The sequence below is a fragment of the Melopsittacus undulatus genome, chromosome 11 (assembly GCF_012275295.1).
Source record: "Melopsittacus undulatus isolate bMelUnd1 chromosome 11, bMelUnd1.mat.Z, whole genome shotgun sequence".
Classification (NCBI taxonomy): Eukaryota; Metazoa; Chordata; class Aves; order Psittaciformes; family Psittaculidae; genus Melopsittacus; species Melopsittacus undulatus.
Window position 1 is genome coordinate 10510443 of NC_047537.1, and position 22027 is coordinate 10532469.

The window sequence follows — 22027 nt, forward strand, 5'->3', positions numbered from 1 at the left end:
TTGAGTCCCAGCTACTAGCAGAAGGATGGAGTGATGGAGCCACAGAGTGCATGGAGAAGGACAGTTCAGCTACTGTCCACCTCATGATAGGGAGAGTGTGCCTTCTTCCCATGGGAAGGAGTCTCCACAGCTCCTTAAACTTGCTTTTTGATGAAACCTGAAAGTTTCTCAGTAGTATCTGCTACAGTGTGCAGATTGCTTCCCTGTGCTTCTTCTGGAGCACAGGCAACCAACACAGACATCCCAGATCATGTGAAGCTTGTGATTATTCACTGCTGAACTAAGCAGGGTCCAGAAAACAATTATGTGATCTGATCCTGAATGATGGAATTGGCTTCTTGCAATGTGTGAGCTCATCTAAAATGCTGTAAAGCTTCTTTCAAGGAAGCTCTCCTTGGTTGTGGGTATTCTGCTAAGTCTTGACTTGTGCAGGGGCTTAAGGTACTGAATTCTCAAGGGGCCAGGCAATATTTAAAAGCCAGCTTGAGAAATACTCTTCTGGCAGAGGCTGGCAGTGATCAGCCTGAGCACTGAAAGGAAAAAGCCCCAGAAGGGGTGAGATATGGGTATTGTCTTCAGCAATGAAGGCTGCTACCTTCCTCATCCACTGTGCAGAGCTGGAGTGGGCAGAGCAGTGTTTCCATGGGAGGCTGCAGGCTTGACCCTGCTATGCTGTGCCTGTGTAACCATACAGGTTCCTTCCCAAGGTTATGGATCTCTCCATTGTCTCACTTTTTGTCTGACCTTGGAAAGCCATAGGGGTAACGACCATCTCTAACTTTGTGATTACAGCAGGATCCAGCCTTGATGTCTGGGTCTTGATGCCGTGGATGACTCCTTACTAAGATGAAGCTTCCTGTTGTTGCACCACCTGTAGGCCAAGAGGGAGGGAGGAAACTGTAAGACTCGAAGAAGAGAAAAACAAAGCAGAAAGGGAAAGAAAGAGTTCTTTAGATTCACTATCTTACAGTCCAGCCCTCCAAAGGAAGACCTCATTGAAAGGACAGTAGCTGTCAGTGTCTAAACTTGGGAGACAGTATGAATGTGAAAGAGACAATATTTAAAATTACATAGGAAATTGGGAAATATTTTTAACTTTCAGACTTGATTTAAGCTGCATAAATGTGTCTGAATTTCTTCTGCTGCATTAGGTAACTATTGCTGTCATTAAGGGTTTAGCATTTCCAGGGTTTAAATGTTGGTGTTTTTCAGTCTATTTACCCAGGGAAGCTTTTCTTTCCAGCAGGGTTGATTCCAGACTGGGTAGAGGGGCAGGGAAATACCTTCCTCATTCAATCAGTTCATGGCAAACTGAGGTGAGACTGAGACCAAAACCAGATAATTTCCTCCTATAAGTTTAAAATCTGTGAGAAGTGCTAGTTCCCAAAAGTCAAAGGCCATAGGCCCAGATTTTAAACATGCGCTTTGTGGGATTTTCAGGAATGCCAGTCTCTCGTTTCCTCGTCTTAGGGGATGGATTTCTTTCTAGTGAATCAGTTTGAAGTGCAAATAATTTTTCAGTACTGCCCTTTGTTCCAGTGTATGCAGCACACTTGAGACAGTTCTGTTTAGCTACTCAGAATGTGCATAAGCAGCATCCTACACTATATTAGGATCCTACAATATATTATGGTTCCTAATTCCATCATGCGTTCTAACTGCATCTAGTTGTAGCATGAAACTGTTTCAAGCAGCAGGATAATCAGAAATGTCTCATTCACCACTTGCCACATAACCCAGTATTTTTAGCATGTGTTAAAGAGGGCAGTCTCAAACAGAAAAATAGTTTCTGTGTCTTGCTTAGCAACTAGGCAGAACTAACCTTTAGTTTTATGGAAAGCAGCAGAAAGGCAGAGTGAAAATCAGTGTTTTATTCATTATTTAAATCTCTACAGCTTTGTTTGGTGGTGGTGGGAACAGATGTAATCATCTGCTTGAGTCCCCCTTGCAACCTGTTGCAGTAGAGTTTGGCTCCTACTCCTGCCCTTACAGTGCAGGTTCCCAGTGCACCCCAATGAAAGCCCAGACTAAGACCCTGAGCAGTGGCTCCTGCCAAACTTTTGTACCAAAAGAGCTGTTTTGCACTGGAAATGGAGGTTCTCATGGTGGAGTCAGCTGAGTGTTAGACACTGGGATCTTCCTTCTCCTCTGCTGATGACCATACATCCTTTTCTGCTCTCTCTCTGTAATGCAGTGATCATATAGCCCATTTGGTTGGGTTTCTTCTGGGAAGACTTGGAATTTTTTGTGGGTGACTGCAGCTTTAATGCCAGGGGTATAATAATTCTTGGTCTGATGGTAGCACCGCCAGCTCCCTGTGTCTCTGTCTACATAGACACATATGGGTTATGTCAGCTGAACTGAAAATACAAGTCCCATTCAAGTGATTCATCTCTTGGTAAATCTCTTTCTCATCTGCTGGTTGCTCTGCAAATGGTAGAAGCCACCTACTGCTGTCTTTCCACTGAGCTGGGAGGTCCAGGCCTGCTAAAGACCAAGTCTGAGGAGTGAGGAAAAGGGGGAGGAGGAATTGTAGTCATGTGAACTTCCACATTGATGTAACTCAGCTGTGCAGAGCACAGGTAATGCAACACAATGGGGCAACACAATTGCACATGCATTGATGTGCATTTTTCAAAGCAGCCTAAAAAAGATGTGCCTGCATGCAGGGTGAGCACCTGAGTGCAGTTCTCACCATTAGAATAAGAGTAACAGAGAGAGAGGCATCAATTAAGAAAGTGTCATTTTACTTTGTTGCATAAATACAAGTTGCTGTTGTCCACTGGGCATTTGCATGGAATTGAGGTTTCTGGGAATGGTTTATTTCTGGTGTGACATTCATTTAAGTGATTCCAGACTTGTCATGTTGAACAGGCAGCTTGTAGACAGGAAGAATATAATCTGGGATAAAATAACCACTCAGCAGAAAGTCTCTGTGGGTGACGTCCTGCCAGTTGCTCAAGAGCCTTGGGACACCAGGAAGGACATTGAGACAATACATCTGAAAGACGTGGCAAAAGGGTGAGCAGTCAGCAAAATTGGGAACAAACAGGTGGTGACAAGAGCTGTGGATTGCAGTCTTCAAGCACAGATATTGTGCTGGGCTGGGACTGGATAGGGCATGGCAAAAAGAGTCACTGACAGACGAGCCTATGGGCAGAAAACCGTTTCAGTTTTGCCTGGAGAATCTAGGGAGTGAGATGAGCAAATCCCAGAGCAAGCCAAAGCCAACTGTCATTAATCATCCAAACAATGACACTTCTGTGCCTGTTCTCTGACAGGTGGCTTTAGTGGAACTGACTATGCTGAGGCAGGGACATTACAGTGCATGAATAACAAAATGGCCCATGATACAAAGATGAGAAAAATCCAACCACAGGCTTTCTGCACTTAACATTCTATAGTAGCAATGCTTAGCAGGTGGCCTGAGCTCCTATTGCAGACTGGCAATGGTTTTCATGTGTATAGGAAGTCAGGTGTAACAAGGAGACTCTGTTGGCACTTCTGGCTGGAAAGGAGCCAGACCATGCTGAGAATTCCTTGCAGCGTTTAAGAGGGATTTGCCTCTGCTGTGCCTCATCCAGATCAGGTTCACTTCTGGGGGGACAGTAAAATGTTGGGTTTGGGCCCTCAAAAGCTCACTTGTCTCTGCAGTGCTGAAGGAGCCATTTAAACCTTGAATCGTAGAATCACAGACTGGGACCTTAAAGCTCATCCAGTTCCAACCCCTGCCGTGGGCAGGGACACCTTCCACTAGACGAGGTTGCTCCAAGCCCCATTCAACCTGGCCCTGAAGCAGTGGAATGTCCAGTGAGCATCCCTGTGCTTACTGAGTTAACAGCAGTACCCAAAACAGAGGCAGAAAGCACACAGTGTAAGAATGGCAGCTTGAGGAGCCTGCCCTGTACAGCTGCTCAGTAGGACCAGATAAGGAACCTGTTTCAGTCAAGATCCTCCCCAGGTACAGATATCGTGAGCTGCAAATAGTGCGATGCTGGGCAATGGAAATGTGTTAAGTGACAGGAGGGTTCTGTATCCAGCCAGTGCCTTCCACACATATTCTTCCCATAGCAGTATCTGTTCCTGTCTTTGCAAAGCATCATCCATGCCTTCATCCCTTGCTGGCTGCTCCTGCCAGCTCAAGCCCTCTTCAACAGCTCAGGTCCTCCTCATGTGGAAATATTTAGCAGGAAGGCTTCCAGTGCTTGATCCATGTGGTTAATGAGTAAAGTTTTCCTTCCAAGAAAACCAGTCCAAGTCTGTCAGCCCCAGGAGCCTCATTCACTGCTGCATTGAGTCATAACTTTGGACCTGGGACCATTCTGTAGATGATCTCATGACTGAGTCTTTAACACTAATGGTTTCTTGCCCTCCACAGGGGGGATCCTTTGACACTAAAGGACCTCACCCGGAGACTGTAAGATACTGCTCAGGGTTTGGGGTGCTGGGAATCACTGCTTCTGCTCCTGGGCACTGCAGGCTGGATGCAGATGACCCCTGGTTGACCAAGAGCTGGTAGAGCATCCAGGATTTCCAGTCCCTCCAGTCACACCTTTAAGAGGGGCAATCTGCAAGGTGTGCTGGGCAGGGAATTCGTATTCTCAGCCTGCTTAGGAGTTCCCTCCTTGGACATACCACCCAGTGAGGCTACAACATCCTGGTTTTCCTTTCCAGCTTTAGTGTGAGGAAGCTGCACAGTGAATCTGAGAATTTGCATCTTTTTGAGGGGCCCAGAAAAGCCTTTGTGAGGTTTTGTTGCCCCCTTAGTTTTTGTTCTGTGGACCCACCCCACTTGACTGTTTCTGTTACTGTAGCATAGGGTGTATGTTAAAATCCCTGGATATCTTAAAATGGGAAGGAAAGATGCAGCTTCCTGGCCATGAGAAACCTGACCATAAGAGACAAACCCCAGCTGGGCATGGTGTAATTTGCCCTCAGCAGAGACCCCACCATCCTGCCAGAGTTACATCTGGAAGTGCAGAGGAAGGATGAGGAGCAGGAACAGGTAGGCAGAGCTGTGCAGGTGAGGGCTTTGCCAGCCTCAGTGTTCAAATCTCTTTCTCTTTTGCAGAATCCACAAGTCCCCTGATTTCAAATCCTCTCCCCCTTTTACACCCTCAGTGTGATGGATGTTGGGGGTGCACCTCCACCTGCAGCCCTGCTGGCTGCCGTCCTGGCATTTCTCATTAATAAATGGGGGGTTTATTACAAGTCTGGGTGTTAAAGAAGGAAATGTCTCATTACTTTGGCTCTGGTTCCAGCTTTTAAACACAGCAGAAGCCCTTCAGGGTGTTTCTGTGCAGTGTGTGTTTGTGAGACCATTTAGACTCATTTGCAGCCTTCTGGGAGTTCAGTTTGAAGATGCCAGTAATACGTGTTCTGAGAGACTGAGGTTTGAAGCCTGAAAATGAACCCATGTCTCAGTTACATTTATGCACAGGAAAACTCACCTGCATGGCTCAGCTCAGTAAACACCTTTGCAGAGACAGTTCCCTTTGGCCTGAGAGCACAGGTGGGAAGCGTGAGCCCAGCAAATGGTGGTGAGCAAGCGGGAGAGGAAGGAGAGCAGGTCTTGGGTCTCTGTTGGAGATTCTGCCCCATGTTCTTAATGCTTTCAAGAGGAGGAGCTGCTTCCTTCACGCTGCAGTGTGTTTGGTTACTCCTTGGCTTGCGTCTGGATTCTAGGGGTGATGCTGTCTGCGCCAACCAGCAGGCCAGTGCTGAGGGCTGCACCCTGAACACCCTGAATGCTTGGTCATTCTTCACTCACAGATCTGGGAAAGAAGCAAGAGCTTTATTCAGAACAGGAGAGTTCACCTTGGAGGAGAAACCAAATTAATGCTGACAAGTCTGACAACCCTCAGGCATTTGGGGTCTCCCCTTTTTAAAGCATCCTCCACAGCACCTCTTTAGGTAGCACTTCTCGTTGTCTGAGATGGATGGAAGTGACAGAAGTTTTGTTTTCAAGAAATTCCCACTTACTTTGGTGTGTGATGGCATTTTTCTTGGAGACTGCTGCTGGTCCTCATGTATTGTTTCATCGGCATTTGTCAAAGGTACTGAAAGATGCAGTTACACTGTTATTGAAGCTGAAGCCAATGGAAACAGTGAGTGAGCAAAAAGACTGAGAAGTTTCCTTTGCAGCTCTTCTGCATTTGTTCTTCATCAGAATGAGGACAGAAGTGTTGAAATGTGGGTCTCAGTGGAGGAGAGCCTGAGCTGCCTGGGGGTCTGCTCCCCATGCTGCCGCCAGGCCCCAAGCTGGTGCTGGGCTTCACTCGGGGCATTTGGTGTTGAAACTTTCTGTTAAAACCTCTCAACTCATGTTCCCTCCTGGCCTCAGACCAGGCTCTGCTATTTTCTCTGGCTTAGATGTGGCAATGAGATTTAACATGGGAATTAGAGTGATTTGTTTAAGCCAAGCACAAATGCTGTTTTTTCTCTGGCTTGGCTCACACAGCCTTGCTGCCTTACTCAGGAGCCTTGTTCACTGTGTTAAAGGACTAATAAAAGTGTCTAATAATAGCCCTGGGGAAAGATGTTTTAAATTGTGCCACCAGTTTAAAAGTGTTGGTTCTGTGTGGCTCAAGGGACTGGAGAGGCTTCAGCTGCTGCTGGTGCTTTAGGTTTCTGTGAAGGTGTTTTCAGAGAGTACGTAGGCAAGGAGGAGGGTGATATGACAGCGTGTTGTGTTTGGAGCAGAGGGGATTTTGCTCACAAAGGAGGATGGTTTTCATGGGGAAGGATGCTTTTGGGAAGAGGGGATGCTCTGTGCTCACACCAGTGCACCACAGACAAATGCCTCTTCTTTGAGGGACAAAAGCTCTTTGATGCTTGATCAAAGAATTAAATGCTTGGGGATGCTGCAGTGCTTGAGTTTCAGAGAGCTGGTAAGGGGCTGTTAGAGGTGGGATGGGGGTTTGCAGTTCCAGCAGCACTGCCTTCTTGAGCTGTGTGGGTTTTCTTGTGCTCTCCACTTCACAACCCCTCTGTGTTACGGGAAAATTCTGAGTGAGACTCAGACTCCACTGAGATCAGTTGGCTGGGAAGCAGCCCTTGTCTGCTGGCAGACAGGACAGCAGTGGTCAGTGATCTCCTCCTTCCAAATTTCAAACACTGCTCCAGCAGAGCTGTTCGGAGGCAGGATCCCGTTGCACAGGCTCTTCAGCTTGTCCTGCTGCTGCAGGAAAGGGCATTGTAGCCATGGCTAAGTACGAACCCATATGGGAGAGCTGGAGATGCCAAGTCTGCAGAAATGCCACATCCTCAAGTGCTCCCCCAGCTTCATGGCTCTGGGCTTGGCTGTGTGGAAGGATTGCTTTCTGGAGGTGGGTAATGGGACAAGAGCATCTTTGCATTTTGTCTTCTGAGATGTTCAGTGTGAGTACCTGGGCTGCAGGATTAGAGCTGAGCATTGCAGGATTTTCATGGCTTAGTTGTTAACATGAAATTTTAGTCAATATTAGAATCATAGAATAGTTTGGGTTGAAGGGACCTTCAAAGCTCCTCTAGTCAAACCCCCTGCACTGAGCACTTCAACCAGATCACATTGCTCAGAACCACGTCCAGCCTGGCCTGGAATGTCTCCAGGGATGGGGCATCCACCACCTCTCTGGGCAACCTGTGCCAGTGTTTCATCACCCTCATTGTAAAGAATTTCTTTCTCACATCGAGAGGGGCCACAGTCAGAACCTTTTGCGTTGGTCACAGGCTGGCCCATACAGCAAGAGCAACCAAAGCCTGGGGTACTCTGAAGCAGTCTTGGTGAGCTCTCTGCCTGTCTCCTTCCACTTTTTGTGTCTGTGTAAGGTTTGGGCTGTGTTCACACTCTCCCTTTCCGTTTTGTGGCTGCTTCAGGTTGAGCAGTGGTTACTAGGGGTGAGCTGTGGAAACAATGAGAGGAAGGGAAAGCTGCTCATGCAGCCTGGTGCATTCATGCTCCACTGCCTTGAGATAAAAGGTGAAGGAAAGTTGTGTGAGTGCAGTAGCCCTGCACGCCCACTGGGAATTGGTGGGGTCTTGGGATGGTGCATTCCATGTCCTGCACCAGCCCAGGAGGGCTCTGGGCACTGGGGGCTGTGGTTACTGGTGTGAGCTGGAGCACCAGCCTGCAGCCTGAGGAAGTGCACAGCAAGAGTGTAGTGGAGAAAGCAAAGCACCTTCATCCCCAGCCCATGCCAGGGGAACCAAGCTAGAAGGTTCACAGCACCTGGAATTGCAAAGAAGCCCATGGGCCCAAGTGAGAGCCAGGACCCTGTCTGGGCATGTGGGTAAATGGCTGGATTTCTCATCAAAGGGGTACTGTTGCTCCTGCCACAACTCCCATCTCTTGGATGTGCAACAGCAAGAGGAATTGGCTCCTCAGGATCAGTGAAAGGTTTGAGGAGGGGAGGGAGGAGGTTTCCAGCAGTGGCACACAGGCCATCCAGCTGTCCTGCTGTGGATTGGAAGGCTCTGAGCCATTTCTGACTGCGTGGCTGCTCTTCCTGCTTTGCTCATACCTAGGGCCTGTCTTGGCTACCCAAGGCAACTGGGGCTGTTGGAGAGCACAGATGCTGTCGAGGGAGTTGCTGTTAGCAGCACAAATGCATCCCAGCTTCCCTTATACCGTCACCAGCAAAGCTGAGAGGAAAAGGAGAGGTCTGGGGATTGGAACAGTCATGGGCCCCTTCCTGAGTTCAGCCCACCTGATGGAGAATAGATCCCTTCTGGATGCAGGAAAGCATCCAGAGCAGAGGAGAGGGAAGGGAAGTGGAGGTCCTGCAGTGTTGTGGATGGGGCTGTGCTCCCAGCCAGGAGAACAGGCACAAGTGGGGCTCACAGGGCTGTGCAGAGCAGTTCTGACAACTCCAGTTAACTCTGAGTTGTAAACAGAAATCAAAGGGAAGGGGATTTACTCGCTGTGTACCAGCCCAGCTGAGGAGTTCTGTTCCAGCAGAGGCTTTTACCTGATTTCAGGTACAAATTGCCTCTTCCTTCTCTTGACTTGCCCTCTCCCCTTCTTCTAGCTCTGACACATCCCACCTCCTTCCAGTCAGCCTGGCTGTTCCCAGCTCCCTGCGCTGTGGAGCATAAAGGGGCTTAGAAACCGAAACCTCGGAAGTGCGAGGACTGGGAAAGCCCTGAGAAGTATAGCAAATTCATTCTTTCCCACAGGGATATTCTGCACATCCTCCCCCATATCCCATCCCTCCTCCCCAGGAATGACTTTTGAATTCTTGGATGAATTTAAATGTTATCCCTAGTTTTAACTTGGCTCATCTTCACTTGTGGCAAACTGTAGACTTCTCTGATTCTTGGTCTCAAAAGTATTTAGACAATGTTGAATGTAAAACTAGTTTTCGAGAGTCAACAGTGGTTTTGTTTCCAGAGGTGGATGTTTCTGTGTGAAACAGAAGGGGGGATTTTGGAAATGGGATGGAAATCACATTTTTTGGAGAAGAATCACATATGACAGACGTTTTAGTCCCTGAGTGCACAGTGTGTTGTAATGGCAGAGGAGGACCTTGAGGTGAAGAACTGCTGAGACCCTGATGGTCACTGCATGATGGATGTTGATGAGGAGAACCCAGAAAACAGGTCAGGAGTAAAAGGGAGTCAGGCAAGGGGAGAGCTAGAAGAAAGGCAGCATAGGTTTCTGGTGGTAAAATAGCTGAGAATATACCAGGAGGAAGGAAAGGCAGTTCAGTGAGACAGAGCAGAGAAGGAAATGTGAGGATGTAGTGAAACAGGAGAGAAAAATGGATGTGAGACATGTGCTGCTTGGAGAGTGCTGGATGTATGTGAGTCAAATTCATAAGTGTGCCAGAGTCTTCCCTGTTTTTCACAAGCACAGTTACTTAAGTACAGTATTTCCAAACTTCCTCATTACAGCAAAACCATAACAAGAAAACACAGTGAGTTAAATAAAGCATTGAGCACAGCTCCTCCAGATGGAGCTGGCTGCATCGGTTCAGAGGGCTGGTGGCTCTGTGGAGAGGCACACCAGGGTCTCCAACCTGGCAGCATATGAATATAGCTTATGTGAACCCCTCATGGTCTCTCCTATGTTTCTCCTCACAGCTTCCTGTAGCCATCTGACGAATTCTGGGGTTTGCTACCTGCGACAGACTTCTTACAGATCATAGCCAAGTCAGGCTTGTGCTTTCCTGTACTTTGGTTATTCCATCCCGGATGGTGCTGCTTTTGCTTATTCATTGATGGAGAATATGTGTTTCCTGTCATACTGTATAGATACAGATTCCTGGTGTCTTCTAGCCATAGACCTTAGCCATAGCTCTGTGTGTGTGCCAGGCATTTATATGTGAAGTTGTTTATATGCCAAATGCTTGCATTTGTTCATTCTGCTGTTCTAAAACAAAGTGCCACAGTGTAATTAATGCTGGTATATCTGGAGGTGTAGAAGCAAACTGCAGTGTTAATGAACTGCAGCCACTGTAGTTTGGTATTACATCTGTCAACTGATGCACTCAACTCATACTGTTTAAAGAGCAACTGCAAACATTTGCTGCTAGGTTAATGCAGTGGAAGAAATGCACTTTCAACATACTCAATAGAACAGAACTAAATGTGTCTTTCGGCTCATGAGGGAGCTCTGCACCCAGCTCTTTCCTAGACTCCAGCTCATCCATGTGCTCTGGCAACACGGCTCTCCTGCTCTGCTCTCAGCCCTGGCACAGCTCCTGTGCTTCCTCCCCTTCACCTCTGCTCACCCAGCACTGTGCTGCTGCTGAGCTCAATTGCACCTGCTATTCCCCAAGCTCACTGCAGTTGTGACAGCCACAAAACCCCCAAGCTGAGTTCCCCTGTGGCACTTCATCCCCCAGCTTCTGAGCAACAGGATTTTTCATAACCTGCTTCTCCATGTCTCAGGAAAGGCAGCAGAGACTGGAATTTGACCAGACTGGATATAAAATGAATTCACAATCTTTTGCTTTCAGGCTTAAAAAGAACACAGATACACTTGAAACAGCCCACAAGAGGCACGAGTTAGTAAACCCCAGTAGAGAGTGCAGCCTCTCCAGTCTTTGTGCAGATTCATAGAGTCACAGACTGGTTTGGCTTGGAAGGGTCCTGTAGTACAACCCCCCACAATGAACAGGGACATCTTCAACTAGGTCACGTTCTACAGAACCACATCCAGCCTGGCTTTGAATGTCTCCAGGGATGGGGCATCCACCACCTCTCTGGGAAACCTGTGCCAGTGTTTTACCACCATCATTGTAAAGAATTTATTCCTCCTGTCCAGCCTGAATCTCCTCTTTTAGTTTAAAACCATCACCCCTTATTCTGTCACAACAGGCCTTGCTACAAGTCACTGAGATCCACACACACACCATCGGGAGCTTTGCTTTATTTCATGAGCTCTCCTGCCACCATCCTGGCCTCGTGGCAGTGAAGTGAAGCCCATGAAGTGTGCCCAAGTGAAGAGTGCTCAACCCCAGCCCAGAAGCAGTGACCTGCCCTAGAGCCTTCCCAAATCACAGCCCGAGCCTTCAGGTTCGGTCCTAAGGAGCTGCTGTGGTATGCACACATGGGCTGAGGTGGCAAGGACCACAGGGCGCTGTCCCACTACTGTACAAACTGAAGTATGCACATATGCTGCTTCCCTGCATACTCTGTGTAATTCTTCTGAACTGATTTCTCCCAAACAGAGCCTTACACCTGTGGAGCTTGTGGAATCCAGTTCCAGTTTTATAACAATCTCCTGGAGCACATGCAGTCACACGCAGGTAAGCTGGGCACTTCAGTTCTGCGCTGCTGCCTGATGCTCACCCCTTTGTGTGTCAGTCTCTGTGCTCACCATTTCCAAAGCCCCAGTAACCTCATCTGCAGCAGAAAAGATCCTCAAAGGCTGGAGCACGTAGCAGTGGCTGACAGTGCAAGGCTCAGGGGATGCCATAAACCTCACTTCCTAGGAGGAGAGGAAACATGCCATGCTAGCATAGAGCACATCACACTATTCATTCCCTTTATCCAGCAGAATCTAGGGCACGCCCAATGCGTAAGCATTTGTGGGTCACTCCTACAGCAGATTAAATCCCTTCTCCTGCAAAAATGGTAGTTTTCATGGAAGCAAACAAAGCAAAACTGCTCGCAGGGCAGCAGAGCCTTTGCCCGCACAAGCCCCTCTCCGTGCCTGTGTCTCCTGGAGTTCTGCGAAGGACTGAAATGTGTTCCCAGCAGAAGAATTTGCTGTCTCAGTGGTTGTGTTCATTTCCTTCTCAGCTATCTATAAAAGAAAATTCCAAGGAGCAATTCCTCTGTGTTGTTTCTGAGGCACCTTTTTTGTTTTCTATCTCAGTACATAAGAGATGACTTTAAAGTCTCAAAGCCAAAACTGTTTCAAAGGCAGCATTCAGAATATATAAAACCATAGAAACAAGTATATAGTGGCAAAACTTTGTCGGTTTTTGACTCTTGAGTGAAAATGCAAGTGAGTTAACACAGGTTTACAAATCAATTCACCTTTGACAGACCTGTGTGCTCCAACAGACAGCTGCTCTTTTGAGATTCGTGTTCAGTGCTTGCATCTGCCCTCATGTTACAGGTAAGCCCTGAGCAGGGTGTCATAGGAGGATGAGTGGCTTGAGGATAGGCACGTTTTCCATTCTGTAACAGTAATCCTAATCAAAGTTCTTAATCTTGTTCTGTGATTGAGATCTTGATAGTGTCCCTTAAGTTCTTCATCCATATGGTTCCTCTATTCCAGTTCAGTTCTCATTGGCAAATCTTAGTGCAGGCTTTGTGTGTTGCTCAGTAGCTTTTCTATCATCTTTGTAATGTAATGAAGAGACATTTAGCATAATATGAGATGGTGCGAGCATAAGCTGGTTGATGTGGAGTAATTGGACTTCATGTTACAGCTAGGAGCAGCTCAGCTCCTCTCAGGGTAGTAGCTGCCATCACTCCATGGTGTTGGGTTCTGCTCTTGCTGTTCCTCTCTGGGAATTCCTGCTTGCCTCCAGGCTGTGTCCTGAGCATCCTGTTCCTTGTGGTCTCTGGTACTGAAATGCAGCGTTTTGAAATGCAGCTCTTGATGAAGCTGAGTAGAGGAGCTGTAAAAGAGGGATCAGACTAGTGTCAAAAGAGGGGATGGCACTTCACTAGCAAGATGTGAGCTGTTGAAAATTTCAAGCTAGTGCTCTCTGCATTTTCTTCCTTCTCTTGGTCGTTGGGCTTGTTCACCTTTGTCACTTTGGACACAGAAGGTGGCTGGAGGGGCAGGTATCTGTGATCTGACTCATAACATTAGCAGGGATACATTAATGCTTAAATCCTCTCTCCCCAGCTCTGGATTTCTCTTGTTAAACTCTATTTTCTCATCTCTCCCTGGTTTGTTTGTAATTCATTATCTTCTGGTTGGCTGCTTCCTCCCAAATGTCTCACTGGGACAATGACAAGAAGACACTTGTCCATGTCTTGTCTATTCAGCACATTCTCCAGGTGTCCCAGAGGCTGTGGCTGTGGAAGCAGCCATCCCCATCATGGCATCTCTGTGTGTGGTGCCTCCAGTCCTGTACTCCTGCCTCCTCCCTCAGGGGGGCACAGCAGCCTGTCCTCCAGATCTGTGCACTGGGGGCAAGGAGCGTGGTACTTACTGCTGTGGGGTGAGAGCAGAACAAAAGGAAGAGGTGTGAAAGCTGCAGCGAGCTCTGGTGGGTTCTGGATATTGTACTTTAGCAGAGCAACAGCAGAGATCACACAGGGTTTGCAGTTACTCTGCTTACAGTTTCTTGCCTTTCAGCCAGTCAGGGCATGGGGATTTCCACATCCAAGAAACAGCATCAGCACATCTCTGAAATCTGGGAGTGCAGAGACCTTGCAGTAGTCAGCAGAACTGGTGGCCCAGGGTCATCCACATACTGGGGACACTGACACAGTAGCGGTTTATACCAGTCCATATGCCTGGCTCAAGGAATGTTTCATTATGGGGATGCCAGGTTGGATGGGGCTTGGGGCAGGCTGCTCTAGTGGAAGGTGTCCATGCCTGTGGCAGGGGTTGCAACTGGATGAGCGTAGGTCCCTTCCAACCAAACCAGTCTGTGATTCTATGATTCCATGCAGAGATAGAGAAAGCCTGTATGGGTCAAATACTCTTTCAGTTAATGTGTTCAGACATCCAATTTGACTTATCATGTCTGGTGCAAAGGGTTCACCTCTTCCAACTAAATATGATGCATCTGCTCAGCCTCTCTTGGAAGTGTGTGAAGTCAGGGAATGTGCTGCTGGCCTTGAGGAGCAAAAGCAGGGATGTGCTGGCTCTGGAGTCACTCAGAGGGTTGAGCCTGAGGCTAGAAGGTAATAAGGAGAGATTATAGCTCCATAAAGCAGCTACACAGTGAGGAGAAGCAATTAGAATGTAAATTTGATGCTGAAAGGCAGAAATAGAACAGCAGAACACCAGGCAAAGGAATTTGTTCTGTAATTACACTGTACAATATACAGCTTTGACTCCCTTTAGAGTACTTTGTTCAGGTCGAGTGCTACCATATAATGCCCTTTCTACAATCTAGAGCTACAGAATAGAAGGATGACTAGGCTGAACCTGGATTAAAGGATTGGAGGCATGAAGAGAAATTAAAGAACCATGATCTGTGTAGTTCACAGACTTCCTGATAAGGAAGATGAGGCTGAAATACACAAATCTCATTAATGCCATATTGAATGCCAGCAGATATTTGTACGTAATAAATCCCCTATTAATATGAAGCAGATAGGGGAGGAAATAGAAAGGGTTTCTTCCCCCACCCCTCACTAAGACAAGGACAGCCTGAACCATGAACAAAGTTAGGAGGCAACATGTAGCGTTTTCCTTTGCCTGCCTGAGGACACTGGTGGTGGTAGCTCAAGAGCAATTAGTCTGGGTAAATGCTGGGGGGAAAGTGATGTGTCATATATAATCACTGGCAGTCACTGGAGCATTTCCTGCTCTTTAAGTCTCTTCCTCACCTGCAAAGATGGACCTCTTGCTGCAGTCTGAGCGTGGCAGTGCTCCCCAGGTACCAACCATGACCAGTGGGCTCCCTGGGTTCATACAGTTCTCGAAGCAGTCCCAGAGTCAACCCTGGGTTGTCATGTCCTGAATTTCCTGGGTATTGATCCAGTCTGTGGCCAGTGCAGTGCCCAGATGGAATAACAGTGCAGTCTGTGACTGTTCATCACGAAGTTTGTGAATGCCCCAGCAGTGAACATGAAGAGCTGCTCAAATTTGAGAGGACTTTCTTGTAAGGAAGAGAGCACTGGAGTTCATCACATCATTGCTTGTCTCTAGATCCTGGCTGGTCTCCCTTCTCTTCTGGATCATTGCCACACATGGAGAGCAATTGTTCTGAAGTTTGTTCTGAAGGGCAGCCTAGTGCTGTGCCCAGCACCAGATTGACTTGGGCTGCAGAGCAAAGAACCTGTGTGTGCCTTAACAAGGCATTCCTGTAATTCCTGCTATGCTGTCAGGAGTGCTGGGACAGGATTTATTTCATTGAATCCTGGTGTGCTGGTGTGCCTAGGTTGTAGTTACTGCTGCCTGAGCTGGTCAGTGTGTACTTCCTGGAGAAGAAGTCATTGATTCCAGGTGAGTTTGGACCATGATGAATCTTGTACTGCAAAAGACATCTAGTTCTACCTGGGTGAATAATCGAATGAATCACATTGTTGAGCCTGTTTTGCACCACTGAGTGTAAAAAGAGCCCTAAGGGGCTACTTTGAAGCCTTTCTGTGTCTAACAGAGATGCCCAGAATTAGGCAAGATGACTCCATCTGTGATGAGTAAAGGGCCTGTTTTGTTTTCTTTGGGTTTAATTCCATCCTTCTGTTCAGCCTGGTCATCAGTCTCTCCATCTTTCTCTTTCCTCTTCCACCTCTCTTCATTGTGCACTGTTGCTGCTTCAGAGTCTATTTCAGAGCAGTTTTATAGTGAAGCATACTAAGAAACTAGAAAGTTTCCTGTAGAGGGTGGAGAGAAGTTCTTGGGACACAGGGGAGGAAAGGACATGGATACAATACAGAATTTACTGATTCTGTGTTACCATGAAAGATCCCAGCAGATTGGCAACCAAAGTGTTTAGCCCTTAGCCCACTTACGTGTATAGAATTGGGAGGATCAACCCAGAGACCCTGGAGCAGTTGGTTTCTTTGCAGCCATACGGAGGGACAATCTTTGTTCACACTCCAGAAACCTGGGGGGTTTTCCTTCTCATTTCCAGTCTAAGGCAGCATAGAGCAGCCTGAGAGGAGATTTGCCTCCTCTCCACCATGGGAGGAAACCCTGTGTGCAGATTGTAGTAAGATCTATAGGTACAGAGGAATTGAGCAGAGCTTGAAAAACAAAGTACTCAGCAGTGAAGAACAGGGAAACCACCTGCAGTGCAGAAAAGGGCAGTAAGGCAGAAGGACAAATGTTTGTTACACCTCCTTTCATTTTGAAAGCAAGCAAATTGCACAGGTCAGGCTGCACAAGGACCATCTATTCCTGGTGTGCAGCTCCAGTTACGGGGAGACATTTTTCCATGTGTGCTGAGGGCATCAATGTCACTGATGCACAGAATAAACCCTTGTCATTGCAGCCCCATTTTGGGAGTCCAGAGGCTTTTAAAGGTTTCTGACAGTACTGTGCCAGCTCACTGACAACTGCTTGAAAGCTACAGAGAATGTAGTAGATTGTTGTCACCTTAAGTGAAAGGGACCAAAAATAAATGCCGTGCAGATGGGTAGTGTTTCCCCTTCTTTGTGCTTTAAGCCTTATTACCTTGTGCTTCTAACACCTCCCTGTCTCTTGCCCCACAGCTGACAATGAGAACAATATTGCCTCTAGCCAGCCCAGATCACCTCTAGCTGTTGTAGAAGAGAAGTGGAAACCCCAGCTCCAAAGAAATAGTGTCAACAACAGTAAGTAACAGTGTTTGCTCTTCCATCCTGGGCTTTCCTGTCCACTTGGAACAAGTGACTGGCAGGGTGCAGCAGTGGTGGGCATTGCACAAGGCTCTCGTCTTGCCTAAGTGCACTTGATTTCATCCTTAGTTCATGTACTCCCCTGCAGAGCAGAGCACCCATTCCCATTACAGGAGGGCTCATATGCAAAAAGTTCTGTGAGCCCTGGGGAGGTGGTTGGAAAGATCTGTAGGGAAGATGCATTTGACAACTCCTGGAAAAAGTTAACTTCTAAGCTAGGGTCAGACTTCCTAGGCCCAACCTGGAGATGAAAGGCTAGTCCAGTTATCATGGTGTGACATAGGCATAACCTGTCAGTCCCTGTGCTAGCAGGGTCTCTGAGAATTGTTTTGTGACTCCCTCCTCTCTCCTGCTGTAGAGGAGCAATGCTCATCTGGTGCTTTCTCTCCCTCCTTGTATTTCACTGCAGCATCCGCGAGCGGTTCAGTAGGGAACAGCGCGATCCCGGAGAAGGAGCGGCAGAACATTGCCGAGAGGCTCCTGAGGGTGATGTGCACTGACCTTGGGGCTCTGAGCGTGGTGAGCGGGAAGGAATTCATCAAGCTAGCGCAGACCCTGGTGGATAGTGGCGCTCGCTATGGTGCCTTTTCCGTCACCGAAATCCTTGGCAATTTCAACACACTGGCTCTGAAGCATTTGCCTCGGATGTACAACCAGGTGAAGGTGAAGGTAACCTGTGCGCTGGGCAGCAACGCATGCCTGGGTATTGGCGTCACTTGTCACTCACAGAGCATCGGCCCCGATTCCTGCTACATCCTCACAGCTTATCAGGTGGAAGGCAACCACATCAAGAGTTATGTCCTGGGAATTAAGGGTGTAGACATTCGAGATAATGGTGATTTTATCCACCACTGGGTCCAGAATGTGCTCTCAGAGTTTGTGATGTCGGAGATCAGGACAGTGTATGTCACAGACTGCAAAGTCAATTCCTCTGCGTTCTCCAAGGCAGGCATGTGCTTGCGTTGTTCGGCCTGTGCCTTGAACTCAGTGGTGCAGAGTGTGCTCAACAAGCGAACACTACAGGCCCGCAATATGCACGAAGTGATCGAGCTCCTGAATGTCTGTGAAGATCTGGCAGGATCCACAGGCCTCTCAAAGGAGACCTTTGGCTCCCTGGAAGAGACCTCCCCCCCGCCCTGCTGGAACTCAGTCACCGACTCCCTGTTGCTCGTCCACGAGCGCTATGAGCAGATCTGTGAGTTCTACAGCAGGGCCAAGAAGATGAACCTCATCCAAAACCTGAACAAGCACCTGCTCAGCAACCTGGCAGCTATTTTGGCTCCGGTGAAGCAGGCGGTGATAGAGCTGAGCAACGAGAGCCGGCCCACCTTGCAGCTGGTACTGCCCACCTATGTCAAACTGGAGAAACTGTTCACTTCCAAAGCTAACGATGCTGGCGTGGTCAGCAAACTCTGCCACCTCTTCTTGGAGGCGCTGAAGGAGAACTTCAAAGTTCATTCGGCACACAAGGTAGCCATGATCTTAGACCCTCAGCAGAAGCTGCGGCCCGTCCCACCGTACCAGCATGAAGAGATCATTGGCAAGGTCTGTGAGTTGATCAATGAGGTGAAAGAGTCCTGGGCAGAAGAAACAGAATTTGAACCTTCAACCAAGAAGCCTCGGTCAGCAGGGGAAGCCACAGCAGCTCAGGAAGAAGATTGGTTCGGGAAAAATGAAGTCTATGATTATTTGCAAGAACCTCTCTTCCAGGCCACCCCTGACCTGTTTCAGTACTGGTCATGTGTTACTCAAAAGCATACAAAACTAGCCAAGCTAGCCTTTTGGCTCTTAGCAGTGCCTGCTGTTGGTGCCAGAAGTGAATGTGTAAATATGTGTGAGCAGGCTCTCTTAATCAAAAGGAGACGGCTACTCAGTCCAGAAGACATGAACAAACTCATGTTTTTGAAGTCCAACATGCTTTAAGACTGTCTTTTAATTAAAACAAAACTTTAAAACACTGTTCCAAACAAAGAAAAAAAGAATTTTAAGTTCTAAACACTGTGGACCTCATTATGAATGCCCCTGGAAACCAAGTGCTTTTTTATATATATATAAAAATATAAATATATATAAAATTAAGTTTGAAAGGAAAGCTGAGCACGTGAGAGAGACAGCCCTCTGCCAGGAACGTGCTCCTTTCCCTAGATAGTGTGTGGACTTGACAGACTTTCTGATGTTTTCAAGTGGGCAGACGAATGGGAGGCTGATGTTCTAAAGTCTTCAGGCAGCTGAGATCTAAAGTGACTTGAAGTTTCTTTTGTTTCTCCTCCACCCCACCTTTCCTCTTGTCCCCTGGGCCATCTTGCCATGGATAATCAGACTACATTGAACAGACCAGTTCTGCACTGGACTTTGCTCCTTTGAATAACTGCATGCCTTGAGGGCATTTGTCTGCAGCCTTCTTGACACACAGTGCATGTTATCAGGGCAACTGTGTTTTCTGAGCACCAGTGTCTTTAGAAGTCAGGAACGGAGACTGCAAGGGTTTATTTTACTTTAGTTTTAACCTTTTCATACACTTTTTTTCCAAAAAACCACAAAAGTTACTCTTCTGTCTCCACTCCCAGATTTAACACCTTATCTAATGATTCTAAGTTTGATTTAAACCTAAGAGAAAGGGTTCATGGCAGAACATGGCTGTAACTCTTATATAAGTTTCTTGGATTGCTTTTTTTACAGCACAGTTTGTTCTCTGAATTCCCAGTAGTAATGAGCTTCTCTGAATTTTGGACATCAGGCACTCTCAGACTTGTTCTAGAGTAGCCCATTTGCGATTAAATAATATCCTTATGGGAACCACAGCAGTTGTTTAGATGGCAAAACTACAAAATAGGAAAAGCAAGCAAGCAGTGACAGCACAGAGCCCTGTGGGCCACCAGCAAGCTTGTCAGGGTCTGCCAGCTGCCATTGAGAACCCTTGTACCTAAACCTGTAGTAAAAAAGCTTGTCAACACACACCATTCAAAACAACCTTCACAAGGCCAAGGACAAACCAAGGTGTATGAGTTTTCAGGGGAGCAAAGATCATTAGTTTTGTCAAACTGGGGTTTGAAGGAGGCTTAGAGAAATGCATGGGCTCAATGATCCTTCTGAATGTAAGTGCTCCTGATTGAGTGCAAAGAATATCTTCCCATTTTGTTTGGAATGGTTTCCTCTTGTAGCACGAATGTCTTTTTGATACCTACAGTGCATTACACTACTTGTTATGTTGCTGAATCTTTCTGGCTAGGAAGGCCATGGGCCCTTAAACGTTCACACTTACTGGCTCACCCCAAATGCAATTAGAGATTATAACACAAAAACATCTCAGTCACTCTGCTGGCCATGAGGCCAGTACTCTGCTGTGTCCAGTGCCTGTAGGCACAGTCCATGGGTGACTGGATGGGGTCTCTGCTGTGAGGTTTGGTGCCTCTCAGACAATTCCTAAATTCTGGTGCCAAACAGTTATTTTTTTCATCCCTAGGACTTGTATCCCAGAAGCAAATTGAAGCAAATTCTTACTTTGAAGTAGTCTCTCCCATTCCAGTAGTGTCCCTTGGGGCTGTGGTCACAGTGGCCGCAGAGCAGCATCGGGCTCGTTGCAGGCTGGAGCCCTTCAGCAGCACAGGGGGGTTTCTGGTTGCTGACAACACAGTGTTGAGACTGGGGTCCCCATTGAAGTGCTGCTGTTGGATGGTTGTTAAACCAAGATCCCACCTGCCAAAACCAGGACAGAATAGAAGGTGCAAGTCCCAAAACATGAGAAATATCAAACGCAATCTCTCAGGCTTTGTGTGCAGATGCCTTGAACCTGACAGGCACTGACTGATTCACTGCTGTGGGGCTCAGGCAGGGGAACAGGTTGCATGCTAGAGACCATCCCTAGGTCAGGTGCTCTTTGCACCCAACTCTTACCCTTTTCACCCTAGAAATGGGACCTGCTGTTGGCGTGAGTCTAGCCTTTGGGTTGACCTCTCATCACTGTTGCTGGCATCAGGGCAAAACTTGTCTCCTAAGTATAAGTCTTAGAAGAGAGTCTGAGCCCCACTGGCAGCTGCAGTGCTGGAGGACAAGCTGCAGAGGCTGAGGCACTTGGACATCTTATTTCTCTGGCAGTGGCTTTTGCCAATGGAGGTGTTTTCTTCTTGCTGGTTTTATTTCCTCCCATACAAATCCTGCCTGCCCAGCACCAGCTGGACCTGTGGTAACACATCTGTTTGCATTGACAGTGCAGGAGAAGTCTATAGCAAACAATAAGTAAGTCTCAAACTACAAACAAAAAACCCTAAGTGAGATGCATGCCCATTACAAAGCATTTGTGCTGTGCTGCTGTTCCCACTGCAAAGCACAAGGTATCCTACAGCAGGGACACTTGGGTGGAGGATGAATCCAAAGCAAGATGGGGCTACAGACTGTGTGCCAGACGGCTCAACTGTGGGCAGAAATGGGGACAGGACTTCTTTCTCATAGTAGCACTTCCATCTTTGTGCTTGGTTCACCTGAGAACCACTCACAGGCTCTTTAATGCTCAGGTGCAAACCCCTGAATGTGCAAACCCCTTGTGTTCCTTTGCAATGAAAGCTCCAAACCCCAGCACTGCTTTGCTAAGGGACAGGCTGATAACTTCTGTGGGATTTGTCAGCTCAGGCTTCTTGTGTTGTCTGTCTGCAAGGCATTACGGGTGGGAAAGTGGACAAAGCAGCGTTAGCCCAGTTTTAAAACCCTGGAATTGAGGAGGAGGTAAAACTGCAGTCGTTTGTGTGAGCATTTGGTGCCAGGCTGAGCACAGAGTGAGCTGGTGTGTGCACACAGGAGGGCCACAGCCACCCTTAGCTCCCAGCCCATCTCCCTTCCCCTTCCTACAGTGTGGTTTGGGCATCAGATCTGGAGTTTCCTTGCTGTGACAACCAAAGAGAGGGACTGAGTGGCCCTCTCCCCCATCCTAGTAACTGTTCCCTCTCAGGCAGCTTTGGTTATAGTTGCACTAGTGATGGCTCTTGAGCAAACACACAGCCGTGTCTGGTAGATCAGGTTCTTCCAAAGACTTAGCAGCTGAAAATACAAGGTAAAACCTAAAGCCCTAAAGTGGAGCAATCTGGAA

General features: G+C 47.6%; 1 protein-coding gene across 1 annotated transcript in view; it reads left to right on the forward strand.

Moving 5' to 3' along the window:
* The window catches only part of ZNF618 (zinc finger protein 618), an 85487-nt gene extending 64111 nt beyond the window's left edge, over window positions 1–21376 (forward strand). The window contains exons 12-13 of the mRNA XM_034067750.1: window positions 16783–16884; window positions 17357–21376. Of these exons, the coding sequence (XP_033923641.1) occupies window positions 16783–16884; window positions 17357–18870 (1616 nt within the window). The 3' untranslated portion in view covers window positions 18871–21376. The remainder of the gene's footprint in view (window positions 1–16782; window positions 16885–17356) is intronic.
* Window positions 21377–22027: the final 651 nt, after the last annotated feature.